At 44.1% G+C, this 20,098-nt stretch overlaps 1 protein-coding gene across 1 annotated transcript; it reads right to left on the bottom strand.

Annotated features, from left to right (window-relative positions):
* Positions 1–1,536: 1,536 nt before the first annotated feature.
* Positions 1,537–19,009, bottom strand: vps16 (VPS16 core subunit of CORVET and HOPS complexes). Its single transcript, XM_079512285.1, has 24 exons — positions 18,829–19,009; positions 17,681–17,769; positions 16,472–16,563; positions 15,562–15,690; positions 15,137–15,281; positions 14,611–14,726; positions 14,375–14,497; positions 13,628–13,683; positions 12,455–12,544; positions 11,332–11,503; positions 10,916–11,047; positions 9,944–10,071; positions 9,628–9,663; positions 9,148–9,256; positions 8,770–8,904; positions 7,878–7,986; positions 7,622–7,719; positions 6,250–6,354; positions 5,881–5,958; positions 5,176–5,262; positions 4,786–4,868; positions 3,738–3,834; positions 3,366–3,469; positions 1,537–2,556 (listed from the first exon to the last, which is right to left on the bottom strand). The coding sequence occupies exons 1-24, from the start codon at positions 18,876–18,878 to the stop codon at positions 2,412–2,414; spliced, it is 2,508 nt and encodes an 835-aa protein (XP_079368411.1). The 5' UTR covers positions 18,879–19,009; the 3' UTR covers positions 1,537–2,411.
* Positions 19,010–20,098: the final 1,089 nt, after the last annotated feature.

Genomic DNA, 20,098 nt, shown 5'->3' with positions numbered 1-20,098 from the left:
AAATATTTTTTAGAAAAACATCAGTTTGTACAAAAATATGTATAATTATGCTGAATTCTTTATTTAATTTATCCTTAATATAATCTAGATTCATTCAACCTTATCTTCCTGAATTACGGCATAGATCCACTGTTCTTGATTTCTCTCTCTGTGTGTGTGTGTGTGTGTGTGTGTGTGTGTGTGTGTGTTTTAAACTTCTGAAGAAATGTGTAAAACTGTGTAAATTGGCCATAGATATGTTAATATTACCTGGACCCCTCCTAATTTGTTTACTCAAGATGGCTGAATGGTTATAGTCTAGTAGCCAGCCCATAGAGCCCCATTGTGAACCCGGACATGTTGAGTACAGTCTAGGGCATTCACTTCTAGTCATTTTTACTTGTTGACTAGTTGCCTAGTTTGTTTAACTACCTATTATGTCAAAAATAAAATAAATTAAAAAAAATAAACTTTTTTTTTTTTGGAAATAAATATTTGTACATTGATTTGTACATGGTGACTAGAACTATAATCTACCTGATCTTGAGGCCTACAAAATCGGGAAAAAAATAACCTTTTTTTTTTCTTCTTATCAACTAGTCAACTAGTACCAACAAGGTCGACTAGTTGCTTAAAACACAATCAGTGCCGGAAGTCCTTCAAAATAGGAGCTCTGGGGGGCCGGAACAACATGGCGGCTTTTACTCATGACCCGGAAACAATCCACTAAAAACGGTTTACTTTACATAGCTAGCTTACATTGCGATCATTTTAGTTTATACGATATATGATCCAAAAAGCGTTCATATTTTGCGGGAGAGACGGATGAGGAGCAGAAATGAAGCGCCAGTATATCGATCCGTTCCACACCACGGAGAGCGTGGATTAGGAGAGACGAGTCATTCTTTCCGCCGCGCTAACGGCTAAGTCAATGGTAAGCTAACATGGGGACAGAGCGGAGCATACGGTAACCGAAAGGCGAACTGACAAATTAAAAAAAAGGAAATAATTCCGAATATTCTTATCTCGCCCCGTATCATTGAGGATGCGCTAGGACGTCCACAGACGTCCTACGCACCCCTCGGTTCGAGTCCCTAAGACGTTTCCAGACGTCCTATGTACAGAATATGTTAATGCCCTAATGTCAGCACATTTGGGCAAGTGCGCCCAAGTGTGGGGAGCACATTAATCAATTGCGTAAGGAAACACATAAAAACACAGCAGTGTAGAGTATTCTGTCTGACTGCATCTGTGCGTAAACATGGAGGTCTGTCAATGTGCGGGGAAAGGGGATCCAAGTGCTGGAGACTTTAATTGTTTAAATATTTATACAAAATTAAACACATGCTTAAGCATGATCTATAAACTGTATGGCATATGCTAATTTAATATGATGATCATCGGATAGCCTAATCTATAGGAGTACAGTGTATTGTACACTCAGTACAGATTGTAAACTATTAAGGATAATTTTGCGCTCCCGTCTCCATGTGCCTCGGCCATGTGCCCAAAAGAACAGCGAGCACACACACACACACACACACACAATATTGCAACAATATTAATTTATTTGGAAATGGAGTTGTATGTTGTCAACATGAACTGGAATATGTACAGGAGACTTTTATATTGTTAATATGATCAGGGACATGTACTATAGACTGTAAAGTTTGTTAATATATATGAACTCATTTTCCATGTTAATGCTATCTTGCTATGCACAATATCATTGTATAATAAAGTGATGTGACTCATTGACAAAACGGATTGGGCAGAATGAACTGACTGGATGAAGACATTAACACTGCTGTATGTAACTTCTCAAAGCAAAAGCAGCTGACCTGATGGCTCTCAAAGTGGCATCCAGGGATCCTGCAGGGGTCCTTGAGGGGGTTCAATGGATAGATATTCCACTGTTAGGTTCTTAAGCTTACAAATGATGACTATTTTTTATGTATTTCATGTATTACCATGTTTTTTGTTCTTGCTTACTGTAAATCGCTCTGGATTAAGAGCGTCTGCTAAATGCCTAAATTGTAAATTGCCCCCCCCAGCAAACTTAACCCAGTGACTATTTGAAGATTTTCAAAAAGGAAATATTTGGAAAACAAAATCGGAATGTTTGAAACATTTTAACAACACAAACCTTATCAGGTGGTCTTTGGCAGAAAACAAACAAATATTTTAAGATAGGGGTCCACGCCACGGTCAAATACATGTATTCCATTCTGTACACTGTCAGAGTTAAGGGGAGACCTTGAAATGCAACCGTTTGAGAACCATTGCTCTATTTACATGTGTAATAACTGGGACACCATTTCAAGGCAGCTTCAGTGGGTTTGAGTTGGGCCAGACCACCTTTTGGCAGCAGCTTTGTCTCTGTTCAGATCTGTCTGCGAACAGCACAGCCCCGTCTGTGAATTTGAGCCGGGTCACTTTTTGGTGGCAGCAGCTTTGGCTCTGTTCAGTTTGTCTACGACGACTCTGTCGGTGACGGGAGAGCAGACGGACAGGACGGAATTCATCTCCACTTCACTCCTCCTCTCTATGGCTGCTTCTGCTGCCGCTTCCACATCCCTGGAGGAGGGGACGAGAGAGGAGACGCGGTGAAGATGGCACACTTCTAGTGATTTTTACTAGTTGCCTAGTTTACTAGTCGACTTACTAGTTGTCCAACTAGGCTTACCTAAAAACAAAAAATAATAATCTCTCTTTTAAAAAAAAATAATAGTTGTACATTTAAAAACTGTGTACATTGGTGACTATAACTATAATCTAGCTGATCTTGAGGCCTAGAAAAACGGGAAAATAAACTAGTCAACTAGTACCAACAAGGTTCATTAGTGGATTTACTAGTCGACTAGTTGCTTAAAGCCCTAGCACACACACACAGTATGTGGCACTGCAACGTCTTGCACGATGCCGGCACAGGTATAACGCCAACCCTAACCCCAAAAAGTGTCCGGCTTCGGGACGTTGTCCTTGTTTAATGTACATTGTCCTTGTTTAATGTATGCATGGATGTATTTGTTGTATTGTTTTTGTATACTGTATTTGCTGTTTTCTGTTGGACCCCCTCGAAAACGAGATGATACATCTCAAGGGGATATCCTTTCAATAAAGGTTCGTATCTAAAAACAAACATCTAAATGCCTAATCCTAATCAGATTATTTTCCATAATTGTAACTAAGCATTATGCTTTAGGAACAAAATAAGGTTAGGATGATTTAGTCGAAATCATTTTGTAATCGTAAAAACGTTCTTTTCCTTCATGAGGACCAGGAAAATGTCCTTACCACATGTGTTTCTCAAATTATACTAAACTTAGTGTAGTGGGGACATTTGGCCCTCACAAGTATAGTAATCCACGTGTACACACACTCACCCGACAGCCAGGTGAGCTTTGACCCTCTGTTCTGGAGACACCTTGGACACGTACTTCCTGGCTTCATATTTATTATGCTTCTTTACACACACCTCCACGAAGGGCTGGGGGGAGAGGGAGACACACACACTTGCTTATTGTCCAGACGCTCTGGATAAAAGTGTCTTCTAAATGCCTACATTATATTCGTCTTACATAGTTGCAGTTAGTCGGGACAAAACAGCTTGGTCTGTTCAGTCCTGCCAGGTAACCAGTACAAACGTAGATGTAATATATATTAAGTGTTAGTGAGACATTCATTTCAACCAAAGTAAATAATAGTAAAGTTTAAAGTGAACAAAGTGTGATGAGCGATGTTCAGTTTAGTCTTACCAGGTAACCAATAGGGGACTTCTTGCTCTTGGCAAATTTCTCCAGTTCCTCCCAATCCTCTTTATCTGCCACAGACTTTAACTTCAACCACCAGTACCTACAGGCACAAGGAACCTAAACTTTAGCTTGACAACCAGCAGTATCATGGCTGGGTATTGCCAACAACCTCACGATGGATAGGCATCACGATACGATATGTAATTATGGTATCAATGGTTGTCAAAGTGGGGACGGCGGTCCCTTAGGGGTACTTGAAGGGGTTCCATGCCATGGGGTCCCGAGCAAAATGAGTTAATATAGCGTCACAATCCGTTTAACCACTTTAACCCTATTCTATACTTCAGATGTTCAGAAATAGACGATTTTTTCTACATAATTATTTCCTTTTTGTATTGTTTTATAATTTGCTAAATAAATCAAATCAAATCAAATAGCTGATCTACAAGCACACATTCACTTTTTAGATGGCTAAAGGTTTGAAAAGCTTTGAAAAAAATAAATAGCTGGAATAATTTAGAATTTCTTTTGGAACACAAATCTTTTCTTTAGGGAACCCTGGCACAAAATCTCTTCAGATTTGGTGTCTGTGGCCAAAACCCAGGATGGTCATTTTGGGGGTCCTTGAGATGAAAATGTTTGCAGTATCTGGGATTTATTGTTATTATTTAAAAAAAATGTTTTGGCTTTTGTGCCTTTATTGATAGTTACAGTGAAGACGGACAGGAAAGAGGGAGAGACATGCAGCAAAGGTCGTCATGAATGGGACTCGAACACACGACACGCTGTCAGGCCAGAGCCTATATGTGGCATGCGCCTGCAGCGGGCGCCCCCAGTATTTTAATTAGAAAACTTCTGAAGAAGCATTTAACTAAAATACTGATAATACATCATAGACTTTGTTCAGGCAGTGGGAGTGTCTCTCAAGCAGTTACAACCAAGGCTGTATAATAGCATTAGCATCCTTGAGACGTTGGTACTTAAGCACCTTGGTAAGGAATGCCTCTTCCAGTCTCTCTCTCTCACACACACAGAGTACAGTTGTCTCTACCTCTTATCAGGGACTCTGAAGTCTCTGTACAGTTGTTCAGCCTGTTTATGAAGTCCAGCTGTCAACAGAGCCTCCATGGTAGCCTGCACACACACACACACACACACACACACACACACACACACACACACACACACACACACACACACACACACACACACACACACACACACACACACACACACACACACACACACACACACACACACACACACACACACACACACACACACACTTTTCAAACGTGCTGCAAAGCTACCGTTGATAATAAATGTTTGTCGCCATTTATACTACGCATTTATACATAATGTATATAGTTTAAATATATCTAGATTGAAATATATCCAATTACTTTCTAAAAACCTAATTGTGATCGGTTGTCACACTGACCTGCAGGGACAGACTCAGTAGCCCCTCCCCCTTCTCGTCATCCAACTTCTTCTGGAAGCGAAGGAGACGCATCTCCTCCTCTGTAGCCTGGAGAGGGGAGGAGGAGAGGATAGGAGAGAGGGGAGGATAGGAGAGGAGAGGAGAGAGGGGAGAGGAGAGGATAGGAGAGACAGGAGAGGAGGGAAGTTGAGGAGAGGGAATGAGAGGAGAGGATAGGAGAGGAGAGGAGAGAGGATAGGAGAGGAGAGAGGGGAGAGGAGAGGAGAGGATAGGAGAGGGGAGGGAAGTTGAGGATAGGGAATGGAAGGAGAGGAGAGGAGAGAGAAGGAGAGGGGAGAAGAGGAGAGATGGGGAGGGAAGGGGAGAGCTGAGGTTGAGAACAGGGAGAACAGAACTGCAATGGACACGCTGGCCGATGGTAGGTACTGCAGGGTATTGGCCAGAAACATGAGTAACGGTTTTGTTCAATAGGCTCGACTCACGGGTGTGACACAAACGCGTCACATGGGCCCCAAATAGGCCCCGCCCATCACATTATACCAACCAAGGGGTGGAAAAGAGAGTGAGCAACCCCATACAAGTGAATGGGAGGGGATTTACCAGTATCCTCTCTATTATTTTTAACTCTATGGGTTGAACAAAATTTGTTCAATTGTAATTGTAATTTTGTTACAAATGAGAGTAAAAACAAGTACATTAATTTACCTTTGCAGCAAACTCGTTCTTGGCCTTGTTGTATTCATCTACAGCACTCTGTAACTGAGACAGGCGAGCCTCCAACCTCTGCACGTGCACGCACGCACCCCCACACACACACGCACACACACACACACACACACACACACACACACAGTAGGGGTTATGTGTCCACAGAGAGACTTCTGGTGGTTGCTTGTGATAATGATCCAACGTCGGGGTTGTACATTATCGGGTTGTCAAATAGGCTGCCTATTACAGTCAATTAGTAGTACTAATGTAGTAACATAGTAATAGAGGTACTAGGTACTAATGTAGTAACATAGTAATAGAGGTACTAGTACTAATGTAGTAACATAGTAATAGAGGTACTAGTACCTTCTCTTTATAACTAGCTCTGACGTAGTAATTAGCCAGTTCCTGGTGGTCGTCATCTTGGTTGAACAAATCCTTCAGCGTGTCCTGCTCCTGAAGCCTACAGAACTGTACGCACGCGCACACGCACACGCACGCGCACACACGCACACACAATGCAAAACAAAGTTGCTTCAACATCTAATCTAAGTCTAGACCATTAAAACAACACTTTAATTTATTTAATTTATAATATAACCCATTTTTAGATGGCCATTTAGACGTACCGGTATTTTACACGTCTAATGGCCTAAGAAATGCCCAATGAGTTAAGTAAGGGATAATGTATGGCTGAGTGGTCAGTGTTTATAGATACATCACCAGGCAGGTTGATTAACCACCGACGCAGAGCTGGTTAATCAGCCTGTCGGGGATTTATATATAAACACTGACCACTCAGACATACATTATCCCACTTATTACACGGCTACTTAATACATAAATTAATAAATTGACCCAAAACACAACAAAACAAGCTATTTCCTTGCTTGCGGTAATGAAAGTATCCCATTAGTGCTGCGCTGGCCATTTTCGGGTACTGTATCTTCTCTTTCTCGCTCAAATGTTTTCAAAAACATTTTTGAGAGCAATGTTTAGCTGTAAATGACATTGTGTGTTAACATGGCTGTCATGTTGGAAACCGCAGTAAATCAGCCGGGGCACAGCAGGTGCTCCGAGGGTTTGATTAGGCATCGGTCTGTTATAGAGCGGAGCGGTCATTATCCAGAAATAACACACCGCTGAATCAAGAATCAGAATCAAGCATTCAACCAAGCCATGTAATAAAAATGGATTCTGCTGGCTCCACTGAGTGAAGCCCCGCCCCGCCCTCGCAGTCCCGTCCCGTCCAGACAATAGCATTTGTTTCCGGTTGGAACTGGAAGTTCCAAGATGGTGGATTTGAATGTGCTGAAATAGTGGCTGTAGAAACCCAAAGGGTCGTATATATTTACTTCTAGTCTATGGTCTGTCTGTCTGTCCGTCCGTACCTACTGTACCCGTCTGTAGAGAGAGAGCGACAGGTTGGTTCCTGTCTGTCTGTCTGTCCCTACCTGTCTGTAGAGAGAGAGGGCGACAGGTTGGTTCCTGTCCGTCTGTCTGTCTGTACCTACCTGTCTGTAGAGAGAGAGGGCGACAGGTTGGTTCCTGTCTGTCTGTCTGTCTGTAGAGAGAGAAGGCGACAGGTTGGTTCCTGTCTATCTGTCTGTCTGTCTGTCTGTAGAGAGAGAGAGCGACAGGTTGGTTCCTGTCCGTCTGTCTGTCTGTACCTACCTGTCTGTAGAGAGAGAGGGCGACAGGTTGGTTCCTGTCTGTCTGTATGTCTGTCTGTACCTACCTGTCTGTAGAGAGAGAGGGCCACAGGTTGGTTCCGCAGAGTCATAAAGAAATCTCCTCGGTTCATTTCATTCTTCAGGTAGGTCACCACCGTGTACACTGCAACGCACGCACGTACGCACACATGCAGGCAGGCAGACAGACACACACACACACACACACACACACACTCCTAGTGAGGATTCAGAATCCCAGAGAAAACAAACTTTCTGCCGTGTCAATGTGTTGTGCGTGCGTGCGTGCGTGCATGTGCGTACCCAAGTCTGTGTCTCCACTCTCTATAGCTTTGCTCAGAGCCAGCTGACTTCTCTTCATCTTCAACAACAGAGGAACCTGTTCACCTGAGCGAGGCTCATAGTCCAACAGCTACACACACACACACACACACACACACACACACACACACACACACACACACACACACACACACACACACACACACACACACACACACACACACACACACACACACACACACACACACACACACACACACACACACACACACACACACTTCAATTCCATGGGAATAAATACAGTTACAGAGTGAAATAACTTAAATTGAACTATGAGAGAGGCAAACTCGTTCTTGGCCTTGTTGTATTCATACAGCACTCAGGCGAGCCACCCACACACACAGTCTCCACCAGGCCGAAGGCATGGGGAGAGAGTATGTTTTGCACTCCGTCCGTGTGTGTGTGTGTGGGTCCGTCCGTCCGTCTGTTAACACCCCAATCGCCCAGGACGAAGTTCACCGTCCTTTCTATTAGTAACGCCCGACGCCCAAGACAAAGTTTTATCCAAAAGACGAAGTTTATTGATATGAAAACTGATTGCATCGCTCCACAGCCTAGGAGCGCCTGTTGCGCAATCCTCTATGTTGCGCAACAGTGAGACGTCTGGGTGCTGGCCGTGGCTTTCAGCTCCCCTTACTTCTTACTTCGTCTTTAGGGACACGCGGTCCAATGGTGATAACGTCCGGTGCTACAATGCACTCTTCGAGTCAGACTGGAGTGGGCGTACTACACCCGAGGAGGGGCAGTTGTATAAATTCTTGACGATATGTTTTAGTATAGCGCACGCACGCACCCCCACACACACACTTTTAAGAAGACAGGCAGGCAGACAGAAAGACAGACAGACACACACCTTTATAGCCAGCTCGGTGCGTCCACACTCATAGGCTCTGGATGCGATGTCAGAATAGGACACCCCCGCTGTCTCTCCAAGCTTCACACTCACTGACCTGGCTATGACATCATCTGACTCATCCTTCTGCTGCACCTACACATGCACGCACGCACGCACACGCAGACACAATTATAAAAGTGATCCAAAGTGTCCACAGAAAGTGTTTTTTACGCTTTGGAAAGCTGTGACTTTATTTACTTTATCATTTTGTAATTTATTACCTTATCTAAAATTATTCACATAATGTAGATTAAATGTACATTAAAACTACTCTTTATTTAAAGCACTGTTAATATCGATGTGCGTGCATGCGTGCGTGTGTGTGTGCGTGCGTACCTTGCAGCAGGCCCAGTGTTTGAGGACACGACTCACTCCCTGGTACTCTGGTGTCTTCAGATAACGACAGATCTCTATCGCCAACGGATACAACTTACGATACACTAACCTGGAGACCGAGCGAGACAGAGAGAGCAAGAGAGAGAGACACAGAGAGAGGAAGAGAGACAGAGAGAGAGAGGGAGGAAGAGAGAGACAGAAAGAGAGAGAGAGAGGGAGGAAGAGAGAAAGAGACCGAGCGAGACAGAGAGAGGAAGAGAGAGACACAGAGAGACAGAGAGGAAGAGAGACCGAGAGAGAGAGGGAGGAAGAGGGACAGAGCCAGACAGAGATAGAGACAGAGAGGAAGAGAGAGCGAGAGAGATAGAGACACAGAGAAAAAGAGAGATAGAGAGAGCGAGGAAGAGAGAGAGATTTTTTTTTAACATTTGGTTTCGTGTCAATAGCACTGATTGGATTGTCTCTTATGTGAACACTCACCTGTCAATCAAGACCTGGACCGTCATCTGTTTGTATCTGAGGAGGCGGAGCTTAAGGAATATGGGCAGAATCATTTTTTGGAACTACAATTACTGTTACCGTGGTTACTGGTGCCATCTGGTAATTGATTTGTCAGATAACACTGACTATAATATGGCAGCAAAGGGTACAATAATAATAAAATAGCACAAGAAATAACAGTTGCCCTACACATATGAGCTTTGTGTGTGTGTGTGTGTGTGTGTGTGTGTGTGTGTTTGTGTGTGTGTGTGTGTGTGTGTGTTAGGAGGATACTGCGTGCACGTTAGTAGGATACTGTGTGTGTGTTAGAGGGATTCCGACGGTGTACTCTCTGACAGCGTTGAGGACTCGCAGGTCTTGACAAACCGACACGAAGGATTCCGGAGAGAAGTTGGTGAGGAAACACTTTCCAAACGACGCCGCCTTGAGGATGAGAGACACACAGAGAGAGAGAGAGAGAGACATGAAAACAGAAACAAGTATTTTCAGTGGTCATGGTATGAATATAACTAGGTCTAGTAGTTACTAAAACTATAAGCCATAAGAGGTCGTTGTTTAGTTTACCACTGATTTTACCACAGCTGAGAGGCGTGGTGAGGGCGACACGTAGTCACATGATGTTAGTTTACTTCAGTAGCACAATCTCAGCTGAGGTAAACCGCGACCTCGCGTAACTTATCGCTTTTCGAAGCGGTTACAAATATGGCAACATGAAAATCATAGAAAAACAAGCCAACTAAAACAGTTCACAACAAGAACAACTACTACAAGAAAGTAGTTTCCGGCTTCCCGAAACTGAGAGCACAAACCAAAGGCTACAGTATGATGGAGGAGAAGAAGTGCCAGTCATGCATGCTGAGAGAGAGAGTGTGAGTGAGTGAGTGAGTGAGTGAGTGAGTGAGTGAGTGAGTGAGTGAGTAAGTGTGTGTGTGCGCGAGTAATCACATACTTGCTGCGACTGTGTAGGTCAACTGGTGAGATGGAGTGCATCTTTCTGTGTGCACCAAACCTTTATACAAACATGTCTGAAGTTGCTGTATGTAGGCTCAAACTGTGTGTGTGTGTGTGTGTGTGTGTATGTGTGTGTGTGTGTGTGTGTGTGTGTGTGTGTGTGTGTGTGTGTGTGTGTGTGTGTGTGTGTGTGTGTGTGTGTGTGTGTGTGTGTGTGCGCGCGCGCGCGTGCGTGCGTGTGTGTGTGTGCGCGCGTGTGTGTGTGTGTGCGTGCGTGGCCACCCTCAGCAGTGTGTGTGTGCCCATGCCCGCCCACCTTCAGCAGACTCTTCTGTGTGTGTGTGTCATGCTCGTGTCCTGCCGCCTCCACACACTGTCTGACGGCCTCTCCCAACACACACTGTTCCTTGATCTCACGCAGGTACTCATCTGCCTTCTGACTGGACTTCTGCATTTGATCAAAATAAAATAGATAGAGAAAATGTACAAAGTTCGGAGAATGAATTAACCTATGACATATCTGACAGACCTGGAGTTAAGAAGACAGTCGCTTACCAAAACTAGTATACATAGGGCAGTGGTTTTTCATGTCACAAACCCCCAACTGATCTTATTCATAATGTTCCAGTGTTCCAACGACAAAAACGCAATTAAATCGTTAAAAGAATTATTCGTGTGACAAATAATCGTCGCGTAAATTGTCCTAACAAATGGTGCCGGCTGTTACCTTACCTCATATTCTTTGTGGGCTTCCAGCAGCAAGGCTCCAGGCGCCATGGAGGCGATCTTAAAGATCTCCTCGCAGACCAGGGGAACCTCCTGGAGGAACTCGTGTCTGGACGGCCCGACGAGACGAACGCCGTCCAGCTCCCCGACGCACACACACTCTTCATCCAGAGTGTATCTGACCCCGAGTTAAGGCATGGACCACACTAACTACTGATGATTATAACACAAACACACTCGACATCCAGAGAGTATCTGACCTTGAGTTAAGACATGGAACACACTAACTACTGATGCTTAGAACTAACCCATTAACCCATTTAGGCCTGATGTCGAAATTAAAAAAATGTCTTCTAAATCATGACAATTTACTGAAAAACCTCATGTTTCTCAATCAGTGGTGCTCAATATTTCATGTCAAGCACCCCAAACATTATTATGTAATTGGCCGCCGACCCCATCTGAAAATATGTTGTTCCAGGAATCACCCAGAAGCAAAGATTTGAGTTAAAAATGTTCATTCTGAAAATATATATATTCCAATTTTGCGCCACGTTTTCACGATTTTTCAAAAATAGCAGACCTACAAGCTCGTAGCCATGAGCTTGTAGATCTGCTATTTTTCAATAGCTAAATTATAACATAATGTTTAAAACACCAAAAGGGGTTCCCACCCAAAATGGGTTAAGACCGGACGCTACTGATGCTTAGAACTAACACGTTAAGTCGTTAAGACCTGACACTACTGATGATTAGAACCAACCCATTTAGACCGGAGGCCGATACAAATGCCTTCTAAATCAGTAGTTCTCAAACATTTGCGTGCCAAGGACTCCCAAAATGATATCTGGTTGTGGAGATCAGAGAGAGAGAGAGAGAGAGAGAGCGAGAGAGAGAAGGATGAGGCTGACAAGGCACTGTGTCAGGCACACTCAGGAACTCGTGGCGAGAAGCAAAGGCAGGGATGCAAAAAGGTGCAACGCCTGAGAAGACACACTATGGCGCGACAGCCGAGCCAACAACACTGCAGAGATCAAGTATGACTAGATGTAATGGTAGGACATATTGAACCAGCAGTACTACAGGTCCTGGTAGGACACAAGAGCTGCAGTGAGTAAGGGTAGGATACTGGATGGTGTCATTACAGTCGCCGGCCACTAGGAGGAGTTTGTCCCACATCACAACCACAGAAGCTTGCTGGCTCTTTGGTCTGCGGCACCTGAACACAGACGAGAGAGAGATCAGAGACAGACAGACAGACAGACAGACAGACAGACAGACAGACAGACAGACAGACAGACAGACAGACAGACAGACAGACAGACAGACAGACAGACAGACAGACAGACAGACAGACAGACAGACAGACAGACAGACAGACAGACAGACAGACAGACAGACAGACAGACAGACAGACAGACAGACAGACAGACAGACAGACAGACAGACAGACAGACAGACAGACAGACAGACAGACAGACAGACAGACAGACAGACAGACAGACAGACAGACAGACAGACAGACAGACAGACAGACAGACAGACAGACAGACAGACAGACAGACAGACAGACAGACAGACAGACAGACAGACAGACAGACAGACAGACAGACAGACAGACAGACAGACAGACAGACAGACAGACAGACAGACAGACAGACAGACAGACAGACAGACAGACAGACAGACAGACAGACAGACAGACAGACAGACAGACAGACAGACAGACAGACAGACAGACAGACAGACAGACAGACAGACAGACAGACAGACAGACAGACAGACAGACAGACAGACAGACAGACAGACAGACAGACAGACAGACAGACAGACAGACAGACAGACAGACAGACAGACAGACAGACAGACAGACAGACAGACAGACAGACAGACAGACAGACAGACAGACAGACAGACAGACAGACAGACAGACAGACAGACAGACAGACAGACAGACAGACAGACAGACAGACAGACAGACAGACAGACAGACAGACAGACAGACAGACAGACAGACAGACAGACAGACAGACAGACAGACAGACAGACAGACAGACAGACAGACAGACAGACAGACAGACAGACAGACAGACAGACAGACAGACAGACAGACAGACAGACAGACAGACAGACAGACAGACAGACAGACAGACAGACAGACAGACAGACAGACAGACAGACAGACAGACAGACAGACAGACAGACAGACAGACAGACAGACAGACAGACAGACAGACAGACAGACAGACAGACAGACAGACAGACAGACAGACAGACAGACAGACAGACAGACGGGACTTACCAAACCATCTGTTTAGGAGGGGTCCTCACTTTGGTGTCCACCTCACACAGTTTATCCTGAAGACACAACACACACAGGGGTGAATTCAGGTTAATTTACACTATACACTTACTGTACAATTGTCTATTAGCACACATACCTGAGCTGAAACAACGTAAACATTATCATTGGTTAATATAAAGCCTTGTGGGGCAAATATCCTTGATTATGCGGCTAAACATCATTGATTATGCGGACAAAAATCATTGATGTCGCAATGAAATATGCAAAATATGCAGGATTTTATGTGGTGAAATGGTGTGCAGGAAGGAAGTTGCGAAATATGCGGGAAGTTTGCGCAATTATGCGCCCTTTTTAAAATAAATTGACATTCTGAACTCGGAGGGTCTATTGTTCTCAGAAAATCATCAATGTATCCAGAAACATAGCTGGGGTACGACTTGAGAGCATGCCATCAATGTATGAGACCTGGATACTCAGGAAGGGGAAAGCTAAAGTATTGTAGTAGGGACAGAACACAGCCAATACCATCTTTTACCATAATAGGGGCGACGGTACACAGTTACACACTACCTTCACTGCAGGCTAGGGCTTCAAAATCGTATAGGACTTCTGAACAAGTACATTATACTCCCCCCCCCCCCCCCCCCCTATCAGGTTGATGAGAAGTCTGCTCACTCCTCATGCATTGAAGGAAGGGTTGAAAAATGGGTTTGTTTGTTTGTGTGTGCGTGTGTGGTGTTGGACCTTGAGGTTGGCCGAGCCCATCCACACATGTCCAGAGTCAGTGAACACCGACAGGTATTTATAGCTGAAGGACACCGCCATGCACACGATGTTACTGAACGGGCACGAGATACCTGGAAGAGACTGGGGATACACACACACACACAACTTCAAAACAAAGTACATCAACATTTTAGGGACGTGATTTTATGAATGCCATTTTTTACAATTTTGGCACAGGTAACAGACAGTCTCACCACTGCGGTACAGGAAGTGTTGTCCAGTATGTAGAGGTCTGGTCCATTGGCCAGCAGAACTTTAGTCTGTCTGTCCTGAGTCAGCACAGCCCAACATGAGGGAGCCCCCTGCAGGCCTGGAGGAGATGCAACACACACAGTTCACACAACCACTTCATACTAGTGTCTCAAGAGAGACAACTATTCCACAATCTGCCAATGTCACAGAGTCATACAAACTTCTCAGAAACAAGTTTGGAAGCTTAATTTTCGGTCAATTATTTCTCTAATAATACCAATTGGTATTGCATTTTATATCATTTTTATCGTTGATTAGTCAGCTTTGCAACGAGGTATTAACTTCAAGTCGCTTAGAATCTTCACCAGAAACAAGGACGGGTGTTTTCAATGAATCTAACATGGTTAAAATGGGTTTGTATAGGAAGGGGGCATAATGATAAAGCAACATAAAAACGGTCTAGTGTCTAGGGTGCTCACAAAAGCCTGAGTAGATGTGAAATGTCCCTTAAATGTGGCTGTTGGGTACCTGGGACCTCAGGAAGTCTCCTCAGCTTCAGGTCGTCGATGTTGGTGGCCAGGGTGAAGCGAGACGAGCCCGTTACTATGGCAACGCCGGTGCCGTAAGGCGAGTGGAAAACTTTGGCTTCCGACACCTGAGTCTGTACCACTTCCTGTGGAGAGAGAGAGAGAGAGAGAGAGAGAGAGAGATATATTTATCCATTCTCTCTACTTTTCCTTTTATCCTCAACTGTTCCTGTGCAGTTTATCGGTGACCAACAGTAGAAGACTGTGGTTGTACTGCTCAGCTCCCAGGTGTATAATGTCGAATCGTGCTCGTGTAATTAAAGTGTTAATTTGGCACCGGCCTCTGCAGGGGAAGGAGAGGTCAACTAATGTAAAAATCTGTTTTTTACTAAAGGTAAAAAAGAAAAAAAAGGTCAAGGCACTGACCTGTCCCATGCTGAAGTGTCTCTTGAAGGTTCCAAACAGGTCGTAGATGAGGACAGTGCCGTCCTCCTGGACACACAGCAGGTCATCGCACACCGTCCATCCCAGGTGACGCACCGGACCGCTCTTCCACTGCAACACAACACGCTCACTTCATGTTGCAACGTTCTATACAATACCCTTTCCCTAAAACACCGAGGTCGGGATCCATTTGTGGGTCACGGACCAATTATTATGGGTCACAACGACTCAACTAAAAATCAAATCTTCTTGAGCCAAAGGTAAAGCTCTCCGTCTGGCAATCTTCGTTCCTACTGTCTCTCACCTATGGTCATGAAGTGTGGGTCATGACTGAAAGAATAAGGTCGCGGATACAAGTGGCCAAAATGAGTTTTCTCAGGCGGGTGGCTGGCATCTCCCTTAGGGTGAGAAGTTCAGTCACGCAAGAGAGACTCAGGGAACCGCTGCTTCTTCGCTTAGGTGGTTCCGGCATCTGGTAAGGATGCCTCTCGAGCGTCTCCCTAGGGAGGTCCTCAATGCACGTCCCACTGGAAGGAGACCCCCCGGGCAGACTGAGGACCAGATGGAGGGTTTACATCGCCACACTGGCCTTGGGTCGCCTCGGGATCCCCCAGACGTTACTAATGTTGCTCTGGAGAGGGAAGTCTGGAGCTCTCTGGTAGAGCCCCTACGACCCGACCACAGATAAGCTGAGGTTGAAGATGATGGATGGATGGACCATTTAAAAATCAAAAGATTTTTTTTTATTTTTTTAGGGGACATAAGGTTCGAGAAGATCACGCATGCACCTCATCATAAAGACATGGGTTCACGACCCACTGATTGGGAAAAGGTATGATCGGAACTGTGTGTGTGCGTGCATGCGTGCATGCGTGCATGCGTGCATGCGTACCTGGAAGCTGGCCATGGTAACCCCAGAGGCCGAATAAATCTCCAGCTGAGGACGGGCGCTGGGAGAACGTCGCTGACATTCCTTCAACAGAGCTGAGAGAGAGAGACAGACAGACAGACAGACAGACAGACAGACAGACAGACAGACAGACAGACAGACAGACAGACAGACAGACAGACAAGGATAAAACATGATGTTACGTGGGCTTGTTCGTGGTTTAGCTGTGATGCTATGTGATTACCTAGTTAGTACAAATATTAAAACACCCAAGGGCCAGGTCCAACTACATCTCCTGACATAATGTACCTTCAGACCATAGCAACAAAGTCACATGATACATATGCATTTAAACGATTTTATTTATCATAATCAATATAAATCAATCAATCAATGATATTGCAACTAATAGGCGAGTGCGCTCCCGGTGTGCAACTGTGAATTTTCAAACGCACCCATTGTGAGAAAAATAGCCAGGGCGGTCGGATTAAAATGCTTTTCAATTAAACGCGGAATGCACGGGTGCTAACAGCCGACCCAGCAAAAATTCTAACATCCGTGGCACTTGGGTGTAGCCGTCGCAAAAAACAGGCTGAAGTTGGACCATGGACTGTCGAGATTATGACAGTCATGTTTCAGGGCTAGTACACCTCCTGCCTTCAGTGCCCACTCCAACTGTCACTACGCTGGATTTGCCGTCAAAATGAACACTTACTGTGTAGTAGAGGTACAATATTGATGAGTCATCATTAGATACAACCAGACAGGAATTTTCTATCTTCTCTCACAAAGAGGGCTGTCAGGATGAGATCAGCACCGCAGACAGAGAGGTCGGAGTTAACCAGTTTAGACCTGAGGCCGATTCTAAAAAAATGGCTTCTAAATCTTAACAGTTTTCTGAAAACCCTATGTTTCTATGTCAGTGGTGCTCAACCTTTTTCATGTCAAGGACCCCCAGAAATATCTGTATTTGGCTGCGGACCCCAATCTGAAAATATGTTGTTTTCGCTCTGAAAGAATATATATTTCAAAGATTTGCACAACATTTTCACAATTCTTCAAAAATAGCAGATCTACAAGCTCGTAGCACGGCACTCGGTGCCGCGCTATGAGCTTGTAGATCTGCTATTTTTCAATAGCTAAAGTATAACATAATGCTTAAAACACCAAGGGGTTCCCGTTGTTCTGTTAAATAATTATGCAGTCTCTCACCTATGGGTCCACCGTAGGGTGCTGCGGCCACCAGACAGTCTCTGAAGCCCTCCCTCAGAGTCCAACTCATGTCATACAACTCTATCTTCCTACACACACATGCGCGGGCACACACACACACACACACAAAGTGACGCAGTGTAAATCTGTGGTTCTCAAAGTGGGTCCTTGAGGGGGGGAGGGGGGGGGTGGTCGTTCCAACTTCCAGGGCGTCCCCCCAGGAGAGTTGGTTAATTAATATGGCATGATCCAAATCAGTTTAACCACTGTTAACCATATTGTATACAGCTGATCTACAAGCTCACAACGTGTGGAAATGCGACACGTTGTGACCTTGTAGATCTGCTATTTTAAACAGTATTGTTTTTATTATTATTTTTACATTTCAACAAGACTTATGGGGGGCAAGGTGTTTTCAGATGTGGACGTCCATCCATGGCCAAATACATATTAATTTGGGGGTCAGACTAATTTTGTCATCATGAGAAGCAATGGTGTGAATCATTGTAATTGTAAATGAAATAAAGTATGCATGTCCATATGACAGCATCAGTTACACAAACACACAGCTACAGTACATGTTGGCCAATTTAACACTGAGGTGGCAACTAGTTTAGGTGACCAATAGGCCTGTATCCGCTGTGAAACCATGCACTTTTAGTGAGTAATTTTGTCTTGTATACTTAATTGTTCATATTATTATTATCATGCTGCTAACAAAGCTAACTGTGGTCATGTGAGCTGTCAGCTGTGTCTACATCCCATGGCCCGGAAGGACGACCGCGCGATGTCATTGGCCAGCTGGTTGTCAGGGAGACAGAGGCAGACGCTTCAATAATAATCTCACACTCTGCTAAATCTACTTCAATAATAATAGTAGCTTCATAGGTCCAAATAATGAACATTACTGCAAGTCCATTCAAGTTACTTTTCACGTATGTTACTGGAGTGGAGGTAGAATTTACAAGTTACAACTACTACTAATTCAATTTCGTACTCAACGTCAGGTAGACCAATCACAGCGCGACTGTCCCTCCGAGCTATGGGGGTCTAAATGATATGGTTGTTTACTAGCCTAAGAGACGCTGCTTAAAACATCATCATAATAATATCATCATATACATTTAAAAGAAAGTCCCGACAGTTACCGATAAAATGCCTCCCCGAGGGGGTTCCAGTTGGCTGTTATAAACGCCATGATGTGAATTATTCCTCATAAAATAATTTGTTTTTGTATTAAAAATAAAAATGGGAAGAAATCTCTTCTTCTCAAGAAGAAAAGCTGTGGGCTGGCTCACTTCCTGGTTTCCTTCTTCCTCTACGGCTACAATACAAGAGAGATGGAATGGGGATAGCGCCATCTGTTGGTGATTCTATTCTATTCTATTCTATTCTATTCTACAGTGGTGGAAAAAGTACTCATATGTTTTACTTCACTAAGTATCAATACATACTGCAATATAGAAATACTGTCTACATTACAAGTAAAAGTACGGAATTCGAAATGTACTTGAGTAAAAAGTACCAAAAGTAAAAACTATTATGTAGAATGTCAATAATGTCAAGTTTAATATCACATCTTTTGAAAATGGCTGAAATGTATACATAGGGCTGAAGTGGTTAGTGTGTGTTTTGTAATAATAATCTAAAATCTACAAAGTAACTATAGTGACTAAACTTTTCAAATAATTGGAGTGGAATAAAAGTACAATAGCCTATTTGTCTCTGAGGCTGAGATGTAGTGGAGTAGAATAAGTAAAAGTATTAGAAATTGGAAATATTCATGTAAAGTAGGCCTACAAATACCTCAATTGTACTTAAGTAGGCTACATCACTTAAGTCAGCTAGTGTACAGTACTTTCCATCACTGCTATTCTATTCTATTCTATTCTGTGAACTGGAGGTGAACTGCCCCAAAGTTATTAGTACAGCTGCGCCCGGCAGCTGGCGAAAACTAGAGTTCTCAACAGGCCCGAAAATTGAGGCCCGGTTCCTACCTGGGCCCTCATCAAACCCTGTACACTTAAGACACTGCCCCCGCTGCCACCCTTAGATCTCCATATGGAGCTGAGTGCTGACCTGTTCTGACATTCCACATCTGACCTCATCAAACCCTGTACACTCAAGATACGCTAGCTCCAGCCCAGTACAGAATTCATTCCATATGCATATGTTGATCTGACCCCATTATTTCATTATGTATGTATGAATGGTGACTTGTGCCCCAGTTCCATGCATTAATTCTGCACCAATTAGGATGAATTGAAAATGGAGGACACTTTTTCTGGTTTTATCCTTGTAGCAGATTTTGTATTGACCTTCGTTTGAACTGCACCCATTCTGCAAGCTGTTAATTCAAAAATATCAACGAATCAATAAATAGCACATACAGAGAGTAATGGCACCACACCGCCACAA

Source organism: Electrona antarctica (assembly GCF_951216825.1).
Source record: "Electrona antarctica genome assembly, chromosome: 10".
Lineage (NCBI taxonomy): Eukaryota > Metazoa > Chordata > Actinopteri > Myctophiformes > Myctophidae > Electrona > Electrona antarctica.
Note: the sequence above shows the minus strand (reverse complement) of the source record. Positions and strands in the feature narration are given on the sequence as shown.